Below are 26,906 nucleotides of genomic sequence, written 5' to 3'. Positions count from 1 at the left end.
TCTGTGCCAGTTCTGGGGCTTGAATTCAGGGTCTTAGTATTGTCCCTGAGATTCTTTTAATCAAGGCTAGCACACTACCACTTGAGCCACAGTGCCACTTCTGGCTTTTTCTGGGTAGTTTATTGGAGATGAGAGTCTCATGCCTGGGCTGACTTTGAACTGCAATCTCAGCCTCCTGAGTAGCTAGGATTACAGGCGTGAGCACCAGCGTCCTGCCCTAGTTCCCTTTCTTGCCTGGAGTGGAGACCCCACTCCACTCTCTGCCTTTTCATACTGGCACTCCTTCCTTCCAAGGTGCACCCCAGCAGTTAGGGCAGAGGCTCTGGGGTCAGGCAAGTCTGAGAGGGAAGGGAGGGTCCAGACTCATTCACATGACTCAGAACTGAGAACATCCCCCCTCCAACATACATGGTTTGGGGAGGGACAGAATATGAAATTATTCTGAAGACACAACTGATTGCCCATGGCATCCAGGATTCACCTGCCACCAAGGAGAGATACCTAAGTTTAAGGCGTTCACCTGAAGTGGCCTCAGCTGTCCCAGCTACCCTACACTTCTTGCTCCCATGCGTTTGCCCGCCTCCTCTCCCTGAGCTTTCTTGCTTCCTCCCAATCCCAGAGCCTCCCCCTCTATCCTCCTGCTCAGCTTTTATTCTTGCCTCCTACTTCCCTGAGCAAATGGAGCACCCAGAGAGAACTTCCTGCCCCAGGCTCCACAGCTGCCCACTTCTGTCCTGAGGCCCACATGCCCTTTTCCTGCAGCTCTGTGGATGGGCACTGGTGTCCTAGCCAGGGCCAGCCTGCCCCCTCTGCTCAGCGATGTTGTCCCCAAGCCCCTGCCCCACCCACGCCACCACTTTGCCTTCTCTGTATCATTCCCACTTTTATATAACATGCCGTGTGTTCCCAGCTTCCAGAAACTAATCTCTCCACCTCTTGTACTCCCCTCCCAACGCCTGCACAACAGCAAGCCCCCCCCCCCCCCAGGCCCTGCCCTTGGGCCTCCAGGTGTCCTTCCCACTTCAAGCGTCCTCACTCCATCTGCCTTAGGTGACCTGCTTGCTGTTGCCCAATGTCACCTCTTGGTCCTCATGTCACTGTCCTCATGACTGGCAGCCGAGGGCAGAGCTGGGTCCACCTTCCTCCTTAGGCTACTCTTGTTTCTTTCTCTCTTCCTCTCTTTTCCTCCCAGGCAGCCTCTGCTAGGTCATACTTGCCTTCCCAGGATGGATGACCCAGCCCTCAGACTTCTCCACCAGTTCCATCTTCTTGCAGTCTCATCTGAGTTAAGGGCTGCTGCTCCCATTCTTCCAGCTGCCTCTCACCTCTACATTGCCCCATAGTCCCAAGCCACCCCTCCCCCCCCCCAATTCAGAATCTGACTTCTTATCCTAGCCCAGCTCACAGCGCCCCCTCTGGTCACTGGGGTCCCTGCTTTTGCCCTGTTACTGTCAGCACAGCTGTAGAAACATCCATGTTAGCTTCAGACAGATGCTCCCTCTGTCTGCTGAAAACTCTCCAGCAGCTGCTGCGTCACTGAGGTCAAAGCAGAAAGTCTGGACAGTAGCCTGCAATGCCCTGCGCGTCGCTCAGTGACCCCCCTGTGCTGTCTTCTCTTTCAACACTGATCCTGCCACATGGGCCTTGGGACTGTGCCAGCCCACACTTACCTCAGGTAATGAGGACTTAGCCCAACCATCAGGAGTGCTCTCAGTTTCCTCACCTGTGAGTGGGAAGGGGTGCCTAGGTAGCAGTTTGGGGTAACAGGTAACAGGTAAATATTTGTAGTAGTACCTTACACTTTCAAAGTGACTCCAAAGATATGATGTTATTTAATTCCCAGGACATCTTTCTGGCTCAATCAAGGAAGAGGTGTTGCAATCCTAGTTCATGGATATGGAAATGGAGGTGGGGGTGAGGGGTGGGGTGGGGGCGTGGGATTCATTGATGAGCAATCAGGCAGAGCCTCAAGCCTCACTCCCACTGAGTGCCATTAATGTGGCCAAATCCTTCACAGCTTGGCAGGTTCTCAGGCCACAGACCACCTTCTTAGAAGGATGGTGCCAGCCTAGGTACAGCTACCATCCCTACCCCTGTCCCAGCACACTCTCTCTACTCTTCTTCTCTTGTCATTCTCTGGCATCAAATTTTTTTGTTTGTTTATTTGTTCTCCATCTCTCCCTGGGAGAATGAGATCCATGACCCAGAAAAGCACAACTGCAATTTCACTATCACCCATTTGGGAGGCTGCACTGAGCAGGGTGGAGGACAAAGTCCTAGAAAGAACAGGAAGTCACGGACACCTTGGAATGCACATCAAGGTGACGCCCAACAGGCTTGCTTATGAGCTGGAGATTGCACTGCAGACTTACATAAACTGTGCCCTGTTGGAGACTTGACTAATTCCTGCCAGTGGTGCAGTTGTGGGCCAGTGGCTTCCTCTCTCCAGTCTGTGCCCTACCTATAACATGGTCACTAATGCATGGACTGGCCAGGTGGGTAAGGCTCAGTCAGAGTTCTAGCATTTTGTGAATGTCAGAGGCAATGTCACATAACAGTGGCAAGCCCCTTCCCTAGGCTAGGCCTGGACCACTAGCCAAGGGGACAGATGGGTAAAACCATCTGCTCTCCAAAGACACCTTTGGAACTGGTAGGATGGGGGTTTGCCTCTAGCTGCGTTGCTGCCTGCGATACTGAACCCATCCCATACCTCATGTGCCTTCATCTCCTGTCTGTAACATGGACCTAGAAATGCTGATCTCAAATGGTCCTGTTGGGGACTTGGGTGGCTCTGATGGCTGCTGAGCCTAATGTTTCCCATTTCTTCCAGTTTCCTTCTAGGACATCTCCCCTACTTTTGGAAAAAGGACGAGGTTTGTGGCCGCGTGCTCCAAGATGTGTTTTTGGATTGGTGGGTTCTGACTTGTCACTTGTTACACTGACTTCTAGTCTTCTGGGGGAAGCTCACCCCACCCAAGCCAGCACACAAAATCCTAGCCTCTCTGCACCCCCAGGCCACTCCTAGCCCCACCTAATCTGACCCAGGCCACTCCCAGACCTAGCAGTTCCATAAAGCAGATGGGGCGGGTTTGGAAGCCCAGTTCTGACGTTTACCAATGGAAGGACCTTAGATCAGTCCTCAGAACCTGCCCAGGCCTCAGTTTCCTCATCTGTGAACTGGGGTACAGGTGAGGAGTGATCCGATAACACTCATTGTTCAAGTGGTACTTTATACTTTTCAAAACACCTCTAAAGATATGGTATTGTTTAATTCTCAGGCAATCAAAGGAAAGATATTTCATTGATGTGGAAACTGAGGCCCAGGGAGGGAGATGGGATTCACCAATGAGTCAGCCTCCTAGGCTCCAACAAAGTACTCATGCTGAGTATGGAATGTTTCTATTCCTCCTGCTGTGAGGGACCCAGTGACCCATATATGGACAGCATTATCCATATCTCAGGTCGCTGACAATCTCCTTTGGGTCACTTTGGTCTCCAGGGCTAAGAAGTATGGACCTGTTGTGCGGGTCAACGTCTTCCACAAAACCTCGGTCATTGTCACAAGCCCTGAGTCAGTCAAGGTAAGAGGTAACATGGTTTCTGTGGCGTGATTCCCCCCTTTCCTCGGGTTGAGGGATGACACTGGGTCTCAGGGATCGCAGGGGAATGTTCCAGAGCTATTTACAATCAGATGGCCTACTGAGGATACAGAGGGGATAACGTTTTCCTCTTTAGCCACTAAGGGGTCCCCCAAGTCTGCTGTTTGATGTGGGCAGTGGGGAGGAGAGGATGGGTTTAGCTGTTTCCATTTTGGTGTTTGGCCTAGCTGGCCACATTCATTTATTTTACCTGCCTTAGAATTTTCATCTGCAAGATGGGAATTGTAACTTTGTCTCCTAAGGTGCTGATGAGAACTAAATTATTGGGAGGATTGCCAGACAAAAAACTGTCTACAGGAACTTAAACAGTTCTCACCTCACTGTATCCATGTACTTTTATATGAACTCCACCACTGTCCTCCTTTTCAGTCTTCAGAGAGGGGGGAGCTCTTGCTAGTCCCTGTTTAGAGCTGAGGAAATTATAAATCATAGCCCTGGTCAGTAACATGAGCAGTGCAGATAGTAGGAGTGAGCACCTCCCCCATCTGCTTTGCAGTTGGCACAAACAGGCTTGAATCTGGGCTTTAAAAAAAGTTTAACTTAACACAATTTCAGAGGTGGTTTTTTTTTTTCATGCTTCCAAAAACCCATGTACAGATTTTCAAGATGCTTAAAGAGAAAAGAAGCTTATATTTGGCAGAGCACTTGTCTAGCAAACACAAGAGCCTGGGTAATAGAACAATAGAGATGATAGTGATAGAGATAGAGAAAGAGTTTGAAGATATGTATTACTGAGCCACCCAGTGGCTAATACCTGTAATACTAGCTGCTTAGGAGGCTGACATCTAAGGATTGCAGTTCAAAGCCAGCCCAGGCAGGAAAGTCCATGAGACTACCCTTTTCTCCAATTAAGCACCAAAAAAAGCTGGAAGTGGTGGTGTGGCTCAAGAGGTAGAGCACTAGCCTTGAGCAAAAAAAAAAAAAACAAAAAAAAACCTTAGAGACGGTGCCCAGAACCTGACTTCAAACCCTGGGACTGCACCAAAAAAAAAAAAAAAAGTATTATTGTAGTGTATTGTATTGATTGATCATCAAGTATTGAACTAACCTTGCATTCCTGACCATGGTAAGTTATGTTTGTTTCTTTTTCTCTCTTTTTTTTTTTTTTGTCGGTCATGGGGCCTGAACTCTGGGCCTGGGCGCTGCCCCTCAGCTCTTCAGCTCAAGGCTAGCGCTCTACCACTTGAACCACAGGGCCACTTCCAACTTTTTGTGCTTCTGTGGTGCTGAGGAATCAAACCTAGGGCCTCATGCATGCAAGGCAAGCACTCTACTACTGAGCCACCTTTCCAGCCCCGAACCACCTTCCTAGACCCTGTTTGTTTCTTGTTAGATTGCATTTGTTAATAATTTGTCGTAAGTTGTTGCTCCCTATATTTATTCTTTTCTTGTATTTCTTTTGTCAACATTGGTAAGTATTACTTCTCCCTGCATCTGTTGAAAGAGTTTATGTTGGAATGGTATTATTTCTGTAATGCTTCATATGATTCACCCTTGAGATCCTTTGGGCCTGGACTTTTTATTTTGTTTGTGGAAAGATTTGTTTTAAAAATTAGTGATTTCATTTCTTTTAAAAATATATATTTAGGGGCTGGGAAGGTGGCTCAGAGGTAGAGTGCTTGCCTTGCATGGGCCCTGGGTTTGATTCCTCAACACCACAGAAGCAAAAAGAAAAAAGCCAGAAGTGGCACTGTGGCTCGAGTGGTAGAACGCTAGCCTTGAGCTGAAGAGCTGAGAGACAGCGCCCAGGCCCAGAGTTCAGGCCCCACAACCGGACCCTCCCCCCAAAAAAATAATAAAAATAAAAATATATATTTAGGGTTGGGAATGTAGCTTAGTGGTAGAGTGCTTGCCTAGCATGCATGAGGACCTGGGTTTAATTCCTTGGTACCACATAAACAAAACAATAAATAAAATTTAATTAAATATATATTTAAACATGTTTTAACTTTTGGTAAAATAAAACATAAAAGATCAAAATTTTAACATTTTTCTGGAGGTACTAAGGTATAATTCAGGGCCTTATGTTTGCCAGGTTAGGCTTCTACCACTTGATCCATGCCTCTAGCCATTTTTGCTTTTGTTATTTTCAGATAGAACCTCACATCCATGCTTGGGCCTTCATGGACTCTGATCCCATTCGTATGCTTCTCATGGAGCTGAGATGACAGGTGTATACCACTATGCCCAGCTTTTCTGTTGCTTGAGATGGGATTTCATGAACTTTTTGCTCAGGTTGTCCTTGAACCTTAATTCTTCTGATGTCCACTTCCCAAGTAGCTGGGATTACAGATGTGAGCCACCACATTTGGCCCAGTTTTAGCCATTTTAGGCATATAGTTCAGGAACACTGAATTTATTCTTAGCATTATTTCCATCATCCCCATCCATCCTCTGGTTATTTCATCTTCCCAAACACAAACTCATCAAACATCCCCCGCTCCCCTCTCCCACACTGTCCCTCTCCCAGCCCTTGGCAATTGGCATTTTTCTTTCTGTCCATATTAACTTGACTACTTTAGCTACCACATAGATGGAGTCATACTCTATTTGTCCTTTTGAGACTAGATTATGTCACTTAGAATAACAGGGGCTTACTACTATTGTAGCATGAGTCATACTTTCCTTCTCAATTTCTTTAATTAGTACATGGTCATTCAGGCTTTCTATTCTTCTTGGCTGGTAATTTATCTTTCAAAGAACTTTTCCATTTCACTGAAATTGTTTAAATAATTGGCAGAAAGATATTCATACTTTGTCTTCTTTTTTGATGACTATAGGATCTGTAGGGCTGTTCCTTCTATTTCTGAGAATCATTTTCAGATTTTCTTTTATTTCCTGGTCAGTAATGGGTTTAATGAGGTTTATTCACCTTTGCAAAGGGCAAGCTTTTGATCTTATTACTTTTCTCTTGCTGTTGGTTCACTTTCTATTTTATTAATTTCTGATCTTTTAAATTTTCTTAGTCACTTTGTGCTTAATTTGTTCTTGTTCTAATTTTCTGAGATAAAAGTTTAGATAATAAATTTTTAAAGGGAAAATTACCATACATTTTCATTGGTATATTTTCATTTTCACTCAGTTCAAAATATTTTATACTTTCCCTTGTAATTTCCTCTTTGAAATATGGTTTTTTTTAAAGGTGTATACTATTTCTAAACATTATTGTATATTCCAGACTCTGTAGGATATTCTGTTAATGATGTCTTATTTAATCCAGTATGATCAGAGAAAATATTTACCAAGATTTAGTCCTTTTAAATTACTCAAGGGATGGGAAGGTGGCTCAGTGCTAGAGCGCTTGCCTTGCATGTATGAGGCCCTGGGTTTGATTCCTCAGTACCACATAAGCAGAAAAAGCTGGAAGTAGCACTGTGGCTCAAGTGGTAGAGTGCTAGCCTTGAGCTGAAGAGCTGAGGGACAGTGCCCAGGCCTAGAGTTCAGGCTCCAGAATTGGAAAAAAAAAATTACTCAAAACTTATTTAATGGTCCATTTTGAGGAATGTTCACCAGCACTTAAAAAAAGAATATATATCCTGTCATTGTTGAATGGACTACTTTAGAAATGTCAATATTGCTGAGAGCCGGTGGCTCAGGCCTGTAATCCTAGCTACTCAGGAGGCTGAGATTTGAGGATGGTGGTTCAAAGCCAGCCCAGGCAGGAAAGTCTGTGAAACCCTTATCTCTAGTAAACCACTAGAAAACCAGAAGTGGCACTGTGACTCAAGTGGTAGAGCACTTGCCTTGAGCTGAAAAGCTCAGGGACAGCGCCCAGGCCCAGAGTTCAAGCCCCATGACTGACAAGAAAGAAAGAAAGCTAAAAAAAAAAATGTGCCGGGCGCTGGTGGCTCACGCCTGTAATCCTAGCTACTCAGGAGGCTGAGATCTGAGGATCACGGTTCAAAGCCAGCCCGGGCAGGAAAGACTGTGAGACTCCTATCTCCAATAAACCACCAGAAAACCAGAAGTGGCGCTGTAGCTCAAGTTGTAGAGCGCTCGCCTTGAGCTGAAGAGCTGAAGGACAGTGCCCAGGCCCAGAGTTCAAGCCCCACGATCGACAAAAAAAGAAAAAAAAAGAAAAGAAAGAAAGAAAGAAAGAAAGAAAGAAAGATATGACAAACTTGGTCAATAATGTTACTCAAGTCATCCAAATTCCTACTAATTTACTTTCTACTTATTCTAGCAATTAGTGGGTGGGTTTGTTGAGCTCTCCAACCAAAGTCATGGACTTGTCTATTTCTACTTTCAGTTCTATCAGTATTGTAAAGTCCCATTATTAGGCATGTATGTATTTAGTATTGTTAGGTTTTCATGATGAATTGCCTCACTTATGCTTAGAAATGCCTCTCCTTATCCTCACTACACCTCCTCTGCTTTTGTATAACTCTTCAACTTTCTTAGGCTTAGAACTGCATGGTATCTCCAATCATTTTAATTTTGGCCTCACTGGGGTTTTGTTGTATTTTGTGCCAGTACTGGGGCTTAAACTTAGGACGTAGGCACTGTCCCTGAGCTTCTTTTGCTTAAGGCTAGCACTCTACCTCTTGAGCCACAGCTCCACTTCCAGCTTTTGTGGTACTTAGTTGGAGATGAGTCTTACAGAATTTCCTGCCGAAGCTGGCTTCAAACAAACTATGATCCTCAGATCTCAGCCTCCTGAGTAGCTAGGATTGTAGGAGTGAGATACCAGTGCCCAGTTGCATTGTTTTATTTTTTAATTCTTTATTGAGATTAAGTATTACATAAATTTCACAGTATTGTGGGATAGTGCTTTGGTTATTTTTGAAGTAAGGTCTCATGTTTATGCTCAGGTCAGCCTGGGCCATGATTCTCCTGTTTATACTTTTTGGCAGTAGTTGGATGATAGGTTCACACCACCATACCTAGTTTTTTGTGTTGAGATTGGGTGGAAGAGGGTCTCATGAACTTTTTTCTGGGATGGTCTTAAACATCAATACCCCAGATCTCCACTTCCTGAACAGGTGGGATTACAAGCATGAGCCTACTGTTTGTTGTTGCTGCTGTTGTTAAGATAGTTTTTTTTGTTTGTTTGTTTGTTTTTCTGGCTGGTCTCAAATTCCTGGGCTCAAGAGTGATATTCTTGATTCAGCCTCCTAAATAGCTGGGACTATAGATGCATGCCACTCCTGGATTATGTCATTACTTTTGTAGCTGGGTTTAAATCTAATCATGTTTTTCTGCTTTTTTATTGTTTGATCTCTTTTCCTGCCTCCTTTTGGATAAAATATGTTTAATATTCTGCTGTATCTCCACTATTGACTTACTAGCTTCCTTCCTCTCTCTCAGTGGTTATCTTAGGGTTTATGATATTATCCTTAATCAGTCCTTTATCAGTCCACCTTCAAACATTATACTACTTCATCTCTGTCTACTTTTATAACTTTATTATCAGTTTCACAAATTAAATTACAATCTACTCTGGGGTACTTGTTTACATTAATTTCACCTGGCATTCTTTGAACTTCTTGGCTTGAACAATTTTTTTGGGTGGGGGGGTCGGTCATGGAGCTTGAACTCAGGGCGTGGGTGCTGTCCCTCAGCTAGTCAGCTCAAGGCTAGCACTCTACCACTTGAGCCACAGTGCCACTTCTAGCTTGCTAAGGAATTGAACCCAGGGCCTCATGCATATGAGGCAAGCACTCTATCACTGAGCCACCTTCCCAGCCCCTTGAACACATTTATAATGTTTATAACAAGCATTTGAAAGTTCTCATCTGCTAATTCTATCACGCTTCTTATTTCTAGACCTACTTACAGATTAGACTTTCCTGAATGGCCTATTTAGTAGCTTTTTTGTAGATGCTGGGCATTGTGAATTTTATATTGTTGAGCATCAAATTTTGTTGTAAGGGTGAGTTGTGCACCTGTAGTTCCAGCCACAGGACTGCTTTAGTTCAGTTCAAGGCCAGCCTAGACAACATAGTAAGACCCTGTTTAATTTTTTTTCTTATTCCTTTTAAGACTGTTGGGAGTTCAATCTGACAGGCAGTGAAGTTACTTGCAGAGCAGTTGAATCCTTCTCAGCCTTGCTTTGAGGCTTTTATCAAGTGGACAATAAATGAGTATATCCAGAGCCAGTGTGTCCCCACCATTAAGGATAGTGGGTATATCTAGAGCCTTCCAGGTAGAGGTCCTTCTGGTGCCTCTGCTGCGGGCTTTGGAGCCTAGAGTGGGTCAATTTTGGCCAGTGGGAACTTGAATAATTCCTGGAACTTGAATAGTTATTGTGTAAGCTCTTATTATTGTATAACAGTTCCCAGAGCTGTTTCCCTGTTATTCATTGATTCTCCCTCTTGGCCAAGTCTTGAAGAGTTTCACCCTACATGTGCACAGACTCCTATTCATCAAATACTCCAGGGACTCCATGCAGAAGAGCTCTTTTTAATTCTCTCCCTCCCTCCTTCCCTCCCTCCCTCCTCCCTCCCCCCTTTCTTTTCTTTTGCCAGTCCTGGGGCTTGAACTCAGGGTCTGGGCGCTGTCCCTGTGCTTCTTTTTGCTCAAGGCTAGCACTCTACCACTTGAGTCACAGCACCACATCAGCCTTTTTCTGTGTATGTGGTACTGAGGAATGGAACCCAGGGCTTCATGCATGCTAGGCAAGCGCTCTACCACTAAGCCACATTCCCAGCCCAGAAGAGCTCTTTCTATACATGGCTCCTCTCTGGTATCTTGGTTTGTGAATTTCTGCCATGGCCTACCTGGACCTGATCTCTGTCTGTTCAACTTGGTAAGGCTGTTAGACTATCTTTGGGGCTCTTCTTTTAGTGTCATTGTTCTGGTATTACCTCCAGGTACAAAGTTGGGATAACTCTAGGTCACAGAGTTTCTGCCTTTCTTTTTACTTCTTCTGGCTCACAATCCTGTTGGAAGAGTGTCCGCCAACAGACATTGCATACATTTTTTTTTTTTTTTTTGCTGAGTTTTCTGGTTCTTTATGGCAGAAGGCAAGGCCCAGCTGTTACTGCCTCTGGGTGTGCCATCAGGGAGTGTGGCTGTCCTTCATCCTTCATACCCTAAAGCCCAGCAACGGAGGTCATCACAGGCTCCCCAGCCTCTGAGACAGAAGCTGTGAGGGCCGCCTGGTGGTGGGATGCCTGGTGGTGGGGATCGCTAGTTCCAGTTGGGAAGAGCCGATGCAGACATCAGACCACTGGGGGTCTCCAGAGGGGTAGGAGGATGTTTACTGCCACAGTCTTCCTTCCTCTTGGTGGGGACAGGGTGATGACAGAACTTAGTTTACAGGTGACAGTGGAGGTGGCTCATGATGCAAAGTCAGCCACCTCTGGAGTTTCTCTTCAGCTGAAAACTTCATATTACAGATAAAGAGGGGAAGGGAAGAGGGAAAGAGAGGGGGAGGGAGAGAGCGAATGAGAGATCCATAGAAGCTAGCTGAGAAATCACCTCCTGCTTCCACCTCCCACAGACAAAGTTCACGTCCAGGGTGGCCTCTGCTCTGGGCTGGTGGCCGCTGCCTGTCATACTCCATTCGCTGCTGCTTCCCTCAGCCTGGGCCACAGCCTTCTCTCCCGTCCTCGGGCAGCAAACTGCCCGGGTTCAGATGCTTTATCCATCATGAGTGTGACCTTGGGCTACTTTGAAAAATGATCCTCATTACAGCACGTGTCCAGCTGTGGGACGAACGTGCCCTGGCTGAGAAGGGGCCATTCTCAACACTTTCCCTAAAGAATGGACTTCCTCCTCATCCCAAGCCGAGCAGGCAGCGCCTCTTCTTATCCCATCAGATGTGGACACTGAGAGCAGAGGAGTGGTAGAGTTAGCAAGTGATGGGGTGGAGCTGCTGAACCTGGATCCCAGTTCAAGCCAGCAGCCTCCAGCCCCAGTGGGGCTACCACCCGGCTACTGTGAATCAGAGCTGCTGGCTAAGGCTACTGTCCAGCTCTGGGGGAGGCAAGTTGGCCCTCCTTCAGGAAGTCTCTTTATATACCAGAGAATGGGTTAGGGCTGATGACACTGGACCTATGCTGAGGGCCTCCCCTGGATCCTGAGCCCCACCCCAGGGCCTGTCCCCTTCCCACTGTGCCATCAGAGCAGTGCGTCCTCTGCTGCTATTCTGGAAGTTATACAGTGTGGGGTCTTAGCACCCCTGGGCCCACCTCCAGTTGCGTGGCTGCAGGAAAATTACTCAGCCTCTCTGGGCCCTATTTTCCTCATCCCTACCCCCAACTGAAGACAGACTTCCTGGTCAGATGGCAGAAACTCTCATACTATCACCCCTGCAGTATCGGACTGGTGATCAGCGCTGGGGTGTAGTTAATGAGGGTCCTTTGAGGTCTCTCCCGAGTGCCCTGCTCATGTTGTATTGGGGGGGGGGGAATGTTTAGAAGTTCCTGATGTCAACCAAGTACAACAAGGACTCCAAGATGTACCGTGCCATCCAGACCGTGTTTGGGGAGAGGTAAGGCAGGCAGCAGGGAGGCCTCTGCTGCGAGCTGGGTACCTGGCGGGTGCCCCATGCACTGTGAGCCTCTGTGTGTCATTTGCATGTTGTTCCTCCTCTTCCCCTCTGTGGGAGGTGGGGTGGGGTGGGAGCAAGGGGCCAGGCTGAGGCGGGGGCACACAGCCACCCTGCTTCTTAATTATTTTCTAATAGACATAATAACAATTGTACATTTTTCAATACATCGATGCCACTTACTTTCCATTGTGGTGAAAGTGTTGCATTCCCCAAGTACTGCGCCGGGGTGGACAATCCAGCAGGGGTCTGGTGCAGACATACCCTGTTAGTTCCAGGACCTACTCGACTTCCTAGGTGACCTGAGGCCACCAAGCATGTGTCTCCCACAGACTGTTTGGCCAGGGCTTGGTGTCTGAGTGTGACTACGAGCGCTGGCACAAGCAGCGGAGAGTCATGGACCTGGCCTTCAGCCGCAGGTGAGTGGGGCTGCAGGTGGATGGGTTCTGGCTGCGTGGTGGTGGTGGTGGTGGTGGTGGTGGTGGTGGTGGTGGTGGTGTGTGTGTGTGTGTGTGTGTGTTGCAGAAAAGGGGCCTGAGGGAAGCAGGGCACCCTCCAAAGAGCTCTACCCAGCTAAAGGGAGAAGAGAAAGGGAAAGCACTCATGGCCAAAAGGTAGAACGACATGCCTATGATCCCAGCTACTCAGGAGCCTGAGATCTGAGGATCTCTGTTCAAGCCAGCCTGGGCAGCAAAGTCCCAAAGACTCTTATCTCCAATTAACAGCCAGAAGTGGAGGTATTGTTCAAGTGGTAGAGTGCTAGCCATGAGTGAAAAAGGTTCAGGAACAGTATTCAGATCCTGAGTTCAATCCCTAGTACTGGCATACACAAAAAAAGAGAATGATAGGATAAAGGATATCTGGATCAATAAATATTAAGAGACATTTTGACATTATAAAAGCAGCACCATCTATTACTAAGAACTCAGACTTACATAATAGACAAAGTGGCAACCTCCCTTTCTCCTTCCTTTGCTTGCTGGTTTTGTTTGTTTGAAATGCATCCTTTTGTGCTTTTTTTTTCCCTTGGTGCTTGCTAGACAGGTGCTCTACCACTTGAGCCATGCTCCCAGCCCTTGTTATAATCATTTTTCTAAGCTCTGTGTCAGGGAGATGAGTTGTCTAGGATAGCTCTGAGCTCTGAGATGCAGGTGGTTTCTGAGAACCCATTTCCACATAGACTTAGGTGCTCAAATACAGTGGCCTAGGCAGGGAGGTATGTGGAGTGGACAGTGTGAGCAGAGGGGTGGGAAGGGAGCAGCGAGGCTGTGTCATGAAATCCAGGAGGCCCCCGAGGTCCAATGCTGCCATATTTCTTTTGAGTCAGAGCTGAGGAGAACCCTGGCAGCCAGAAGAGCCATGTAGTAATGGCAAAGGGATGGTGTCCACCCGAAGGGGAGGGGATGGCTTAGTTCAGTGACTGCAAGCTGGGGCCTTGGGGAGGCTGGGAGGGTCTCTGGGGGTACTCACTGCAGTCCAGACAAGGCTGGCCCCCTGTGGCGGCTGATGCCCATGCTTTTCCCCAGCTCCTTGGTGAGCTTGATGGAGACATTCAATGAGAAGGCTGAGCAGCTGGTGGAGATCCTGGAAGCCAAGGCAGATGGGCAGACCCCAGTGTCCATGCAGGACATGCTGACCTGTGCCACCATGGACATCTTGGCCAAGGTGAGGCATGGCACTGGTGTGTGTGGGGGCTGCCAAAGATCCTCTTCTCTACCCACTTCCCATGTTCTCTTTCCTTTCCTCCTGCTCTCCCAGATCCCAGCTGCATCTTTTTTCTTTTCTTTCTTCTCTTTTTTCTTTCTTTCCTTTCTTTCTTTCTTTCCTTCCTTTCTTTTTTCTTTTTCTTTCATTTCTTTTTTTCTATTTCTTTCCTCTCTCTCTCTTTTGTTCTTCCTCTCCCTCCTTTCCTTTCTTCTTTCCTTTCCTGGTTTATCAGAGTCCTAGAGTTTGAATTTATGACCTTGTACTTAATAGGCAGGCATTCTACCACTTGAGCCACATCTCTGCCCTTTTATGCTTTTATTTTGGTAGGTAAAGTCTCAAGTTTTGGCCTGGGGTCTGCCTCAGACTATGATCCTCCTACTTCTGCCTGCTGAGTGGCTGGGATTATGCATATGTACCACTACACCCAGCCCCCATTTTCCACACTTTTTTGTCTCCTTGAATATTCAAATAATCCTAGTGTGAGACTGGGGCTACTACATGTTCTCCAGAAACAGGCCCTGAGAGGTGTAGAGCCTGGCCTGGGCTGGTCAGTGGCCAAGGCAGGACCTGATCTCAGGCTTGTCTGCTCCCAGACTGAAGTCCCTCTGTTGCATGGGGCATGGACAGACAGCACAGAGCAGTTAATCCTGAAGGCCAGATGCAGGCAGCTCAGGCCAGTTCCCTGTGGGCTGTGACTGGAGTCTTCGTCACCGCCATCATCCTTCTAGGGATGCACTGTGAGGCTAGGGGCACAGTGATGTCCGAGGAAGATTGTCTCCACTGTTTATCAAGTAGCTGTGTGTGCTGCTGCATCCTCAGGACTTCCCAGGGGGGCTGGACTTGCCCTGAATTGTCAGAGGATGGACAGCATGACCTGAACCACAGTGGACACAGGAATGCCTGAGATCCAGCAGAATATGCCAGATTCTGCAAGACCTCCCGCCCCAGATATGACCTTGCCCCTCTCTCTCCCCAGGCAGCTTTTGGGATGGAGACCAGCATGCTGCTGGGTGCCCAGAAGCCCCTGTCCCAAGCGGTGAAGGTGATGCTGGAGGGTATCAGTGCGTCCCGCAACACTCTGGCGAAGGTACTGCCCCACCCCGAGTGACCAGCCCCGTGGCTGGGCTGTCTGTGTTGGCTGGAGCAGCCCCTTCAGAATGGGTTTTAAATTCCGGCTCAGGATTCGCTTCCCTGGCCTCCAAGGGGAGTCACTCTAGTACTGCGGCCTACTGTCGGTTAGGAGGTCATCTTTCGTGTTCTCTCCCCAAAGGGGACGGTCCAGGATGGTCATGGCGGCTTCGCCATGGCCCATGCCCCTGGTCTGTCTGTCTTGACTTCTCTCGGGGAGTCCTGCAATCCTAACTGCTCCGAGGCCCCTCCCAGAGTCCCAGGGCTACACGGCTGTGGTAGGAGGGGAGGCTGACGCGCAGACTCAGTGTGCCGTCCTCTCCATCTGGTCTCCCTGACTGCTTTAGCCTCTCCAGAATTTCCTCACGATTTTCGGGCCTCCGGGCTGGCCAGGCTGTCGGAGGGTGTGTGTAGGGGGGTGCGGAAGGGGGTAGGGCGTGAATTCAGGGGTCCCTGGAGCTGGAGCTCTCCTTCAGTTCATGCCAGGCAAGAGGAAACAGCTGCGCGAGATCCGGGAGAGCGTGCGCCTTCTGCGCCAGGTGGGCAAGGACTGGGTGCAGCGGCGCCGGGAGGCGCTGAAGAGGGGGGAAAACATCCCCTCCGACGTGCTCACGCAGATCCTCAAAGGTGCGGGGCGCCGTAGGCGGGGCTGCGGAGGAGGAGGGCACGGGGCAGGGCCACAAGTGGGGCGGGGCACTGGTGGGCGTGGCCACGGATGGGTGTGGCACAGGGCGGGACTTGGGGTGTGACCATGGGCGGGTGTGGCCAAGGGTGGGTGGGACTGGGGTGTGGCCAAGGGTGGGTGTGGCCAGGGATGGGTGTGGTCAGGACATGACGGGGTGGGTGAGGCCAGGGGTGTGGCCACGAGTGGGTGGGACTTGGGGTGTGGCCAGGGTGGGGGCATGAATGAGTCCAGGTCGTGGAGAGGCGGGCCATTTCTGGTTGTAGACTAGCTAGGGGCAGGTTCAGGGGCTGGGTAGGACCCAGAAGGGCCAAGGCAGACTAACAGGAGGATTGTGTTTCTGTCCCCCAATCCATCACTCGTCATCCTAGACCTGTCTATCTCTGGCTTCAGAGGAAAAAGATGGTTCTTTATGAGCTGTGGGGACCGCGGGCCAGGCCTTTCCTGGGGCTCTGGAGCTGAGTGTCTTCTGCTTGTCTTTCAGCTGAGGAGGGGGCCCAGGACGACGAAGTTCTGTTGGACAACTTCGTCACCTTCTTCATTGCTGGTGTGTAGCTTTGCTGGGCATGACACGGTGGGATGTAGTGGGCCATTCGAACCCCGAGTAAGAGATCTGGGGTTTTAGAGCAGAGTCCCCCCGAAGTACTGGGGCCTGGGTACCCCTGGAATATGAGGGTAAACCCAGATGAACAAGAGCAGTCTTCCAACTTGGTGATAGGGCTGGCCATCTTGGGTGTTTGTGAAGCCATCATTAGGCTCAAGAGAGCTTGGCCCTTGAATCCAAGTCTCCCCCTCCTTCAGAATTTGTGGGGAGGTCTTAGTTGTTTTTTTGGGGGGGTCCGGTTGTGGGGTCTGAACTCTGGGCCTGGGCACTGTCCCTTAGCTCATCAGCTCAAGGCTAGCACTCTACCACTTGAGCCACAGCGATGTGGTGCTGAGGAATCCAACCCAGGGCCTCAGGCATGCAAGGCAAGCGCTCTAACACTGAGCCACCTTCCCAGCCCTGTGGGGAGGTCTTCACTGCATTGGCACAAACAGCTGAGCAGCTCCATTCATGTGCTGGTCGGTTATTTCCCGAGTGTCACTGGACACCTAGAAAACGCATCCTCCAGTGTGTCTGGAGCTGCCCCTGCCTCAGGAAGCCCTTCTCCATTGCCTGGGCCCCCAGAGAAAAAGCTGGTCACGGGCCCCACGTCTTCTCTGCTAGAAAATGCGGAAGCTTTAGGCAGTTGATTTGTCTGTGGTAAACTGAGGCGTGTCTTCCTCACCAGGTGGGAGGGCTACCTGATGCCTGAGCTGCGCTGTGCGCCCTGCTGTGTGTTCCCACCCAGACCGGATGGGATGAGTGAACACATGAGTGAATGCTGGGTGCCGGGAGGGCAAAAGTGCATGAGACAAGGGGCTATGTACAGTTCAATGGTCAAGGTGGACAGCAGACGGCGGTGGGTGGGGCCTCTGTCATGTGTCTGTGGTGGAGGGCCATTCAGGTGGAGAGAAGCCCATACAGAAATGATGCCCAGCCATACTGCAGGGCATTGTCCCTGCACAGGTCAAGGAGACTCATTTTCTTTGTGATGTGATGTGTGTGTGTGTGTGTGTGTGTGTGTGTGTGTGTGTGTGTGTGTGTGTGTGTGTGTGTATGCATGCGGAGCTTGAGCTTGAACTCAGGACCTTGTGTTTTTGCTCGGCTCCCCCCCCCCCCCACTCAAGGCTGGTACTCTACCACTTGAGCCACAGTTCCTCTTCCAGCTTTTTGGTGGTTAATTGGAGATAAGAATCTCATGGGCATTCTGCCTGGGCTGCTCTGAGCTGAGATCCTCAGATCTCAGCCTCCTGAGTAGCTAGGATTACAGGTGTGAGCCACTAGTGCCTGGCTGGACCTACTGTCTTTTCTGCCACCAGGGCTCAGGTCTGGATTATAGCTTCAGGATAAGCTGGGGCTGAGTCACCCCCTCTCTAAAGCAAGGTAAAGCATTGTTCACACTTCTGTCCAGCCTCCCAGTAACAACGGAATAAACCTCATAGCCCCCAGATGCTCCAGGGGGCCCAGAACAGCAGGGTGGGTCTCATTTCTTCTGCTGTTGCCTGGGAGGAACCTGAAGCCCCGACGGGCTGCGTTCTGCTGTAGTCACAGCTTGTAGTACAGAGGCTGTTCATGCCCAGGCCAGCCTTTGCCTGCATCTGTCCCCATCCTGGCCCTCCTGAGCTTCCCCGGCATGAGGTCTCAGGCGTAGGTGGCCTTGCCTCTCTTGTGAGCTGGCATGGTTGTGTGGTGGTGGTCTCTGTAAGCCACCTGTGCCCCCCAAGTACATTCATGTGACACTTAGGTCCCCTCCAGGCTTGGTTGGTGGTTTTGACCCCACTAACCTGGTCCGAAGCTGCCAGACAGGAGAATCAGCCTCCTGGCATGACCCCTGTCTTCTGGTCAGGCACTCACCTGCCAGTCCCTAGGACAGGAGAGGCCTTGATCTCAGACATTTTGGAATTCAGTCACACCCTTCTTAACTCACTTTTCCTTCCTGCAAAATGGGGGCGTTCATCCTCCAGGCTGGCGAGGCTCAGGTAGCAGGAAGGGGTTCTAAAGCCTGGAAGTGGGTGTGCCGGGCCACCCTGGCTGATGCAGGGGGTGGAGCCAGGCAGACTTCATAGCTCTGCTGCTGGGGCAGATGTGTGTCATAGCTGCTGCCAGAAGCCCCCAGAGGCCGTGGCCAGCAGCCAGCACAGTGCCCCAGGAGCAGCCTCTCTCTTCTTCCTGCAGGGCATGAGACTTCTGCCAATCACCTGGCCTTCACGGTAATGGAGCTATCTCGTCAGCCTGAGATTGTGGCGAGGTATGAGGCTGACAAAGGTGCTCTTTCTCTCTCTCTCTCTCTCTCTCTCTCTCTCTCTCTCTCTCTCTCTCTCTCTCTCTCTCTCTCTCTCTCTTCTCTTTCTCTCTCTCTCTCTCTCCCTCTCCCCCCTCTCTCTCTCTCCCTCTCCCTCTCTCTCTCTCTCTCTCTCTCTCTCCCTCTCCCTCTCTCTCTCTCTCTATCTCTATCTCTCTCTCTTTCTCTCTTTCTCTTTCTCTTTCTCTCTCTCCCTCTCTCTCCCTCTCTCTCCCTCTCCCTCCCTCCCTCCCTCTCTCTCTCTCTCTCTCTCTCTCTCTCTCTCTCTCTCTCTCTCTCTCTCTCTCTCTCTCTCTCTCTCTCTCTCTCTCTCTCTCCTTGCTCTGACACTACCTGTTTCCCCCTTCTGTGGCTGAAACCTTCCCATGTACACTATACAATCTTTGTTTTGGTGATGAATTTGAGATGAGAGTCTCACAGACTTTCCTGCCTAGTCTGGCTTCAAACTGCAATCCTTAAATCTCTGCCTCCTGAGTAACTAGGATGGAAGACAGGAGCCTCTGGCACCTTGGCCATATTGCAATTGTTGTTAAGCATACAGCTTAAGGGCACCAGTAGATGACAGTGCTGTACCGCCATCACCGCCATCCATCTACAGAACCTTTTCATGTTCCCGACTTGAACCCTGCCCCCATAAAATAAGTCACCTCCCCTCCCTACACCTAGGAGTTACCCATTCTGGGTGCCTCATGGAAGTGGCATTGGGCGGTGAGTGTTCTTCCATGCCTGGCTTATCTTCACTCAGCATCATTTCCTAAAGTTTCATCCATTTTATAAGCGGTGTCAGAGCTGAATTCTATTCCACTGTATGGATGGAGCACTTTTACCTCTCCACCTTTCTGTCCCCAGACAGTGAGACCCTTGGCTTGCTTCTACCTTTTGTTTCCTTCAAGTCAGCCAGTTTGTGAATATGGATGGGCAGTTATCTCTTTCAGTTCCTTTGGGATTATACCAGCTGTGGGATTGCTGGATCATATGGTAGATTCTAGTTTTGTTTTCAGTCTCCAGACAGTTTTCCATGACTGCTACACCACGTTCCATTCTCAGTGACAGAGAATGAGGGTTCCAGTCTCCCCACATTCTCCATGCACTTGTGCTGTTCCCTCCCTCCTTTTCTCTATTCTTGTCTTTTTTTTTTTTTGAGACAGAGTCTTGCTATGTAGCCCAGGCTGGCTTCCAACTGGGGATCCTCCTGCCCCAGCCTCCTGAATGCTGGGATTTCAGACCTTGCCACCACTTCCAGCTAATGAGCACTTGCTGTTTTTTTTCCCCACTAATCATCACCCTAATGAGTGTAAAGTATCCAATTCCACACCGCCTGTTACATTGTCTGTGCACATCTGAGAGTTCCCAGCCAGCCTCCTTGGGCCACTGCAGCTGCGGTTTCCAGCTGTGGGCTGCTGTCACCCAGCCACGGTGGGCATCTCCATCCAGAGGCCTCTCAGGTGCCTATGGCCAATTCCAAGCATCAGATACCAAGGGGGGGGGCTTAAGGCCCCTGGCACGTAGTCGCCTAGTTGGTCCTGCATTGGTAATGGCAGCTAGTTGTGGTCTTTCAAATGGAGCAGGCAGCATGGCAGGTGGAAAGTCCCACCCTCTCATTTCCATCTTCCTTCCATCGCTATTATTATTATTATTATTATTATTATTGTACTGGGATTTGAACTCAGGACCTTATACTTGCTAGGTAAACACTCTCCTACTTGAGCCATACCTCCAGCCCTTCTATTCTTCTGCTTCAGTTCAGTGTGGGCGAAGGTGTCTCTTGGGAGGTGAACTTGTCTTTGTCTTATTGGATAGGCTTCAGGCTGAGGTGGATGAGGTCATCGGCTCCAAGAGGCACCTGGACTATGAGGACCTGGGGAGACTGCAGTACCTGTCTCAGGTGTGCGCGTAGAAGCTTCTGGACACATGTGGGTGACTCCCGGGCCCTTCAGTAGTTCTCACATTCTGCAGCACCCATGAACCCTGGGAGGCCACGCTGCCTCTGCCGTGACATGGAGCTAAGGTGGGAAATAGGTCCTCTAGGAAATGGTGCCTCGGCTGCACTGGTGGGCAAGGCCTGATCTCCCCAAGCCTAGCTTCCACCACAGTGCCCGTCTGGCCCGTCCACACTGCCCACGCCCAGGGAGGCCCCGCTTCCCCAGGCCCAGGCACACAGCTTGCTTCCGGCCCGCATGTGCTCTCTGTGGGAGGAGCCTGGCTTCCAGTCCCTTTCCCCGGGGCCTCAGTTTCTTACCTGGTCACACGAAGGGTCAGGCGTAAGGCTGAAGTCGATGACTGGGGGGCTGAGGTCCAGTTCCGAGCAGTGGGGTGCATTTGGCTCCGTGAGCGGGAGTGAGGTGGGTGCGGGGGTGTCGCTGGCTCTCGTGTGGGACCTCCTGACTGACCTCTCTGGGGTGACCTCCGTAGGTCCTGAAAGAATCGCTGAGGCTGTACCCCCCAGCCTGGGGCACCTTCCGCCTGCTGGAGGAGGAGACCTTGATTGACGGGGTCAGAGTCCCAGGGAACACCCCGCTTCTGGTGCGTGGGGCCCTGCTGCTCCCAGGGTGGCCAATTCGGGGCTCACCATGAAGGTTGGGGAGCCGTTTTCACCCGGCCACCAACTTCGCTGCTCTCTTGTCTGAGTCTCACTGTGACCCTGTGAGGTCTTTTCCCCTTTACACTGTCTGACTAAGATGGCGTGGATGATTCTAGCAGAGAGCCTCACATACAGTTAAGGACACCAAGGTTCAGAGAGGGTCTGTCACAGTCCTGGGGTCACACACAGCTGGAGAGAGGAAGATAGATGCACCTGGATTCAGATCTGACCAGATTTGTCTTAGTGTCCTTCCCCCACCCCCCCACAGTCAGCATTCTGCCACTGTCCTCTTTCCCACCACATCTGTACACATATCCATCCATGTGTTTGTTTGCTCATCCATCCAGCATTCCTTCATGTAGAATGGCCTCCCTGAACCCCCCTGCCCCAGCTGTGAACATCTGTGTTGTCTTGGTACAGTCTGCAAATGATTTTCTGGGGCAAACACCCTATGGGGGGGTTGTTGAATGTGGACTTGCTCAAGTTCACCAGCTAACCCCAATGGTTCTCCCAAGTGCTTGTGCCAACTTGGATGCCCACGAGTGGCAAGGAGAGCTGCTGGGCATCCTCTCCAACCCCATACATGGGGAAACAGTATTTCCTGGTGGTCTCCATTTGTACTGTCTTGATACCCAGTGCGGGGGACAACCTCATACTTCACTTCCTCTTCTGACACTTGTGATACTTGCTAGCTTAGTCTCTCCTTTTGGGTGAACTCTTTAAAAAAATCAGGTAGCAATCCTTTGATTGATAAGTGTATCGTAAAGGTCCTCTCCATATTTGTGGCTTGTCTTCAGTAATGTATTCTTTAAAAAAAAATTTTAGTGGGTTGTATGTGTGTGATTTTGTTTGTTTATGTGTTGGTACTAGGCTTGAATTCAGGACCTCACATTCTTGCTTAGCTTTTTGGCTCAGTGCTGGCACTCTACTACTTGAGCCACAACTCTACTTCCAGGTTTTTGCTCATTAATTGGAGATAGGAGTCTTTTATTTGTCTGGCTTCAAACCTCAATCTTGAGATCTCAGCCTTCTGAGCAGCAGGATTATAGGAGTGAGCCACAGGCATCAGGCAAGTTTTGTTTTGTTTTTTAATTTTGTTTAAGAAATCCTTCCAGGCAGGACATAGTGATGGTGCATACCTGTAATCCGGTCACTTAGGGTGCTAGAAAGAAGGATCCTGAGTTCAAGGCCAGCCTAGGTACCTAGCCAGTTTCAGGCCAGCCTGCGCTTACATAGTGAGACCCTGTCACAAAACAAACCAACAATTAGCCAAAAGAAATCCTTTCCTCTCCTGAACTTGAGGTCAGAAGGAACATTTACAGTTTTCCATTTTCCCTTGGAAGTTTGGCTGTTGAGCTAATGACAGTATAATGCTGTAATGCTAGCTACTCAGGAGGCTGACATCTGAGGATCTCAGTTCAAAGCTAGACCTGGCAGGAAAGTCCATGAGACTCTTATCTTCAATAAACTTCTCCCATGACCTCCCCCCCTCAAAAAAAAAAAGCCTAAAGTTGAGCTATGGTTCAAGTGGTAGAGCCTTGAGCAAAAAGAATCTCAGGGACTGCACCCAGCCCCAGGACTGGCACACACAACACAACACACACACACACACACACACACACACACACACACACACACACACACACACACACACACACACACACACACACACACACAGAAAAAGAAAAAGAAAAAGAAAAAGAGGAAGTGGCTCTGTGACTCAAGTGGTAGAGCGCTAGCCTTGAGCTGAAGAGCTGAGGGACAGCGCCCAGGCCCAGAGTTCAGGCCCCACAACCGACAACAAATAAATAAATAAATAAAAAGAAAAGAATAAGAAAGGAAGGAAAGAAGGCAGGCAGGCAGGCTAGAGTTGATTATGTATGTCTGTGAGGTAGAGATCTCCGTTGGCTTAGTCAAGGCTGCCTGAAGGAGGAGACAGAGCTGAAGACCAAGTAAGTGTCTTCAACAACAGAATTGAATTTCCTCAGTCCTGAAGGCTGGGAGTCCAAGATCAAGGTGTAGGCAGCTTGGTTCTCCGTGGCTTGTGACTGCATCTTCACCCCATCTGCTCCCAGTTCTCCTGTGGATGTCCTGTGTGTGTCTGTATCCTGGTCTCTCCTGGTTTTTTTTTTTTTTTTTTTTTTTTTTTTTTTTTTTTTTTTTGCCGGTCATGGGGCCTGAACTCTGGGTCTGGGCGCTGTCCCTCAGCTCTTCAGCTCAAGGCTAGTGCTCTACCACTGGAGCCACAGCGTCACTTCCGGCTTTTTCTGTTTATGTGATGCTGAGGAATCGAACCCAGGGCCTCATGCTTGCAAGGCAAGCACTCTACCGCTGAGCTACCTTCCCAGTCCCTGGTCTCTCCTGATCAGGAGGACACCAGCCACCGGGGGTTAGGGCTACTTTAATGACCTGAGCTTCATTTTGCTTGCTTCTTTAAAGACCTGCTTCAGACACAGTGACTTTGTGAGATCGGGAATTCACCATCTGAGTGTAGGACCTGACTCAGCAGTGACAGGATCCATTTTTATGTTGGCATGTGGCAGGCAATGTGTATCCAGCCCCAAATGCTGAGCAGCTCAGCTTCCCCGGGCTCTGCGGGGCCTCCTCCAGCCTCGTCCTCACGTCAAAGTGACGTCCTTGGTGTCGATCATTTCTTCCATACTCCTGTCCTAGTGCAAACCTGCCTTTAGCTCTTGCCCTTCCATCAGGCAGGGCAGGGCCTTGGCTGGCTCTTTTTTTTCTTTTTTTCCTGGGCTGGCTCTTTGCCCAGCCAAGGCTCCCTGTCTTCTTCCCCAAAGCTCCAGGTTCCTGTGAGCCTGGGGGTGAGAGTCCCCCAGTCTGTTGAGAAGAATCAGTTAAGATGATGGACATATGTCCTGGGTCTGACGGGAATTGTTGGCACATAGCAGGTGCACTTGGCCACAGCTACCACTCCTATGACTCCTGCTCACATCTCCCAGCTCTGCTCTAGGCCTCCACGCCTGCTGCCCTGGACTCAGCCCCGAGAAGCTGGAGTGGGGCGGGCCCTGGAGATTCTTTGTCCAAGGACACCCGAGGATGGGTGCACCTCCCTGTTCCAGGGCCAGACATGAGCCCTTCTCCGGAGGCATACAGATGCCACGGTCAGCCTGCAGCCCCCAGCTCCAGCTCTGGCGGCTGAAGCCAGCCTTGAGCTGAGCAGAAGCGGCTGCAGGAGGGAAAGGCCAGGGGAGGAAGCCAGACTCTTAGCACCAGATCTAAGTTGGATTCTGTTTGGCCACTTGCTTGCTGAGCGATTCAGACAAGTCACGGAGCCTCCCTCTGAGGCTCAGTTTCCCCATCTGTAAGACAGGGATGATTGTAACTCCCCACCGGGCTGTGACACAGGCCTAGGATGATGGTCTTGGACATTTCCCAGGGGGCTGGTGGAATGCCACACCACCCTATAGAGGGTAGGGCTGCTCTGCTCCCAGCCGTCCCATGGGTGGCTGTAGTGGGTGGGGTGGTACAAAGGGTGCCAGAAACACCAGCTCCTTTGCCTGGCAGTTCAGCACCTACGTCATGGGGCGAATGGAAACCTATTTTGAAGACCCGCTGACATTTAACCCGGATCGCTTTGGCCCTGGAGCACCCAAGTAAGTGCCTCCCCCCACCCAAGCCTCTTGCGCGGGCCCCGTGGGAGGAGGCCTCACAGGGGCTCAGCTTGGGGCTGTGGCGTCCATGGGGCCCTCAGAGCTTCGGGATGCTGGGGAGGTGGCTGGAGGAAACAGCTGCCGGCACTTGACCCCAGTCAATCTGACACTGGGACGCCGCGGGACCTGGGCCGGCGCCTTCGGCTCCTGTGGCTCCTGTCTGAGATGTGGGAATGGCTGGTCTGGGTGTAGTGTGGGGACAGTGCCTCACTGTACCCCAGCAATTATGGGGAGAGTCGGGCCCCAGAGACCACACACAAGTTCAGACCCAGAAGGGGGCTTCAGTGATGGATGACTGTGGGGAGCTGGGGGGCACAAAGCAGGCAGACAGGCACCACACAGGCCCCAGAGGGAGACCCTGAGCCTCACAGAGCTTGCCGAGGGTGGCTCCGTGGCCCGGCACATGGGACAGGCGTGTGGCCTCTTGGCCCCTACTGACCCTGCTGGAGCCTCTCTTCCTGCAGGCCTCGCTTCACCTACTTCCCTTTCTCCCTGGGCCACCGCTCCTGCATCGGACAACAGTTTGCTCAGGTAGGAGGTCCCTGGCTGGAAGCCTGGCCAAGGGTGACTGCAGGGTGGGAAATGCTCCGTCCTGCGCTGGACCCCTGGGCTGGGGGCTGGGGGTGGGGATGAGGCTGGGCTGGGGGCTGGGGGTGGGGATGAGGCCGGGCTGGACAGCAGCAGCTCAACTAGGAGGACAGCCAGGCTTTGCTGCTGCTCCACACCTCCCTCCCGCCCTCCCCCATCCCTCCCTCCTTCCTTCTCCATTTCTCCTTCCCGCCTTCCTTCTTCCCTCCCTTTTTTCCTTCCTTCATCCCCCCTTTTCCCTTCCTTCCTTCCTCCCTCCCTCCCTCCCCTTCATCCTTTTCTCCCTCCCTCCCTTCCTTCCTTGTTTCTCCTTTCTTCCCTTTCTCCCTCCTTCCCTTCCTCCCTCCTTCCCTCCATCCCTCCCTTCCTTTCTTCTTCCCTCCCACCTTCCCTCTCTCCCTTCCTTCTTCCTCCCTCCCTCCCTCCCTCCCTCCCTCCCACTTGCCAGATGGAGGTGAAGGTAGTCATGGCCAAGCTGCTGCAGAGGCTGGAATTCCGGCTGGTGCCCGGGCAGCGCTACGGGCTGCAGGAGCAGGCCACACTCAAGCCGCTGGACCCCGTGCTGTGCACGCTCCGGCCCCGGGGCTGGCAGCCTGCCCCCCCACCCCCTCCCTGCTGAGGCCTCGGCAGGATGGGACTCGTCAGGCCAGGGCCGTGCCCACCCTCTGCTGCTACCCACGGCCAGCCCCCTTGTGCCCCCCATTCCTCCAGCCACCCTCCACCCCGGCTCCTGGTGGGCCCTGCGCCCGCGCCTGCTTTGCACCCTCAGTGCTCCCTGCCACCTGCTGGCTCCGGGGCCTTCCTGTCAGGCCCCGCTTGACTCCCAGCCGCCACCGGTCTCTCCTCCTCTGCTCCTCTCTGCACTGGCCACACCCTAAAGTCTAGCTCATTCCCTGTAGACCCCTTCACACCACTTCCTCCAGGAAGCACCCCCCACCCCCCCCGGCCGGGCCAGGGGCCCTTTCTCTGTACCCCCCATCACCTGTGCTACCTCTAACACCATACTGACCACACTGTATCGTGAGTGTCTGCTGACGTGACCAGCCACCCTGCCGGGCTGCGAGCGCCTCAGAGCAGGGGCTACATGTGCTTCACCTCTGAGCCCCCCGGGGCCTCCCAGGGCCTGGCACAGAGTCGATGCCCAATAAATGTGTGTTGACTGCATGAATGAACGGCCCGCCTGGGCCCACATTCTCGCCTCAGTTTGCTGCTCTCAGAAAGGGGGGGAGAGGGGCCCTGTCAGGGTGCTGTCGCTCAGGGCGGGTGCTGCTGGAGAAGCTGCCGGGATTCCTTCCCATGCTCCTAGAGAGACCCAGAAGATACCACCTTGGGAGAAGCCTTCCTCAGCTTGGTGGAAGCTGGTTTCCTGGCTGCAAGGAAATTCTGCCCCTGGGGGCTGTGTGGCACTGGGGCGGTGAGGGAGGGCTATGTAGCTTCGAGCACTTGATGTAGGACTCCAGGCACACGGCTGGCCACGTCTGCTGGGCCCGTCCAGAGCGGAGAGCCTGCCT

At 51.0% G+C, this 26,906-nt stretch overlaps 1 protein-coding gene across 1 annotated transcript in view; it reads left to right on the top strand.

Moving 5' to 3' along the window:
- The window catches only part of Cyp46a1 (cytochrome P450 family 46 subfamily A member 1), a 30,151-nt gene extending 3,602 nt beyond the window's left edge, over positions 1–26,549 (top strand). Inside the window, exons 2-15 of the mRNA XM_069997604.1 lie at positions 2,831–2,911; positions 3,500–3,581; positions 12,023–12,096; positions 12,486–12,572; positions 13,680–13,818; positions 14,837–14,947; positions 15,465–15,615; positions 16,155–16,217; positions 18,429–18,501; positions 20,356–20,440; positions 20,968–21,078; positions 24,662–24,750; positions 25,272–25,338; positions 25,844–26,549. Coding sequence (XP_069853705.1) covers positions 2,831–2,911; positions 3,500–3,581; positions 12,023–12,096; positions 12,486–12,572; positions 13,680–13,818; positions 14,837–14,947; positions 15,465–15,615; positions 16,155–16,217; positions 18,429–18,501; positions 20,356–20,440; positions 20,968–21,078; positions 24,662–24,750; positions 25,272–25,338; positions 25,844–26,014 — 1,384 coding nt within the window. The 3' untranslated portion in view covers positions 26,015–26,549. The remainder of the gene's footprint in view (positions 1–2,830; positions 2,912–3,499; positions 3,582–12,022; positions 12,097–12,485; positions 12,573–13,679; positions 13,819–14,836; positions 14,948–15,464; positions 15,616–16,154; positions 16,218–18,428; positions 18,502–20,355; positions 20,441–20,967; positions 21,079–24,661; positions 24,751–25,271; positions 25,339–25,843) is intronic.
- Positions 26,550–26,906: the final 357 nt, after the last annotated feature.

The sequence above is a fragment of the Dipodomys merriami genome, unplaced genomic scaffold (genome assembly GCF_024711535.1).
Source record: "Dipodomys merriami isolate MVZ:Mamm:240054 unplaced genomic scaffold, mDipMer1.0.p SCAF_50, whole genome shotgun sequence".
NCBI lineage: Eukaryota > Metazoa > Chordata > Mammalia > Rodentia > Heteromyidae > Dipodomys > Dipodomys merriami.
Note: the sequence above shows the minus strand (reverse complement) of the source record. Positions and strands in the feature narration are given on the sequence as shown.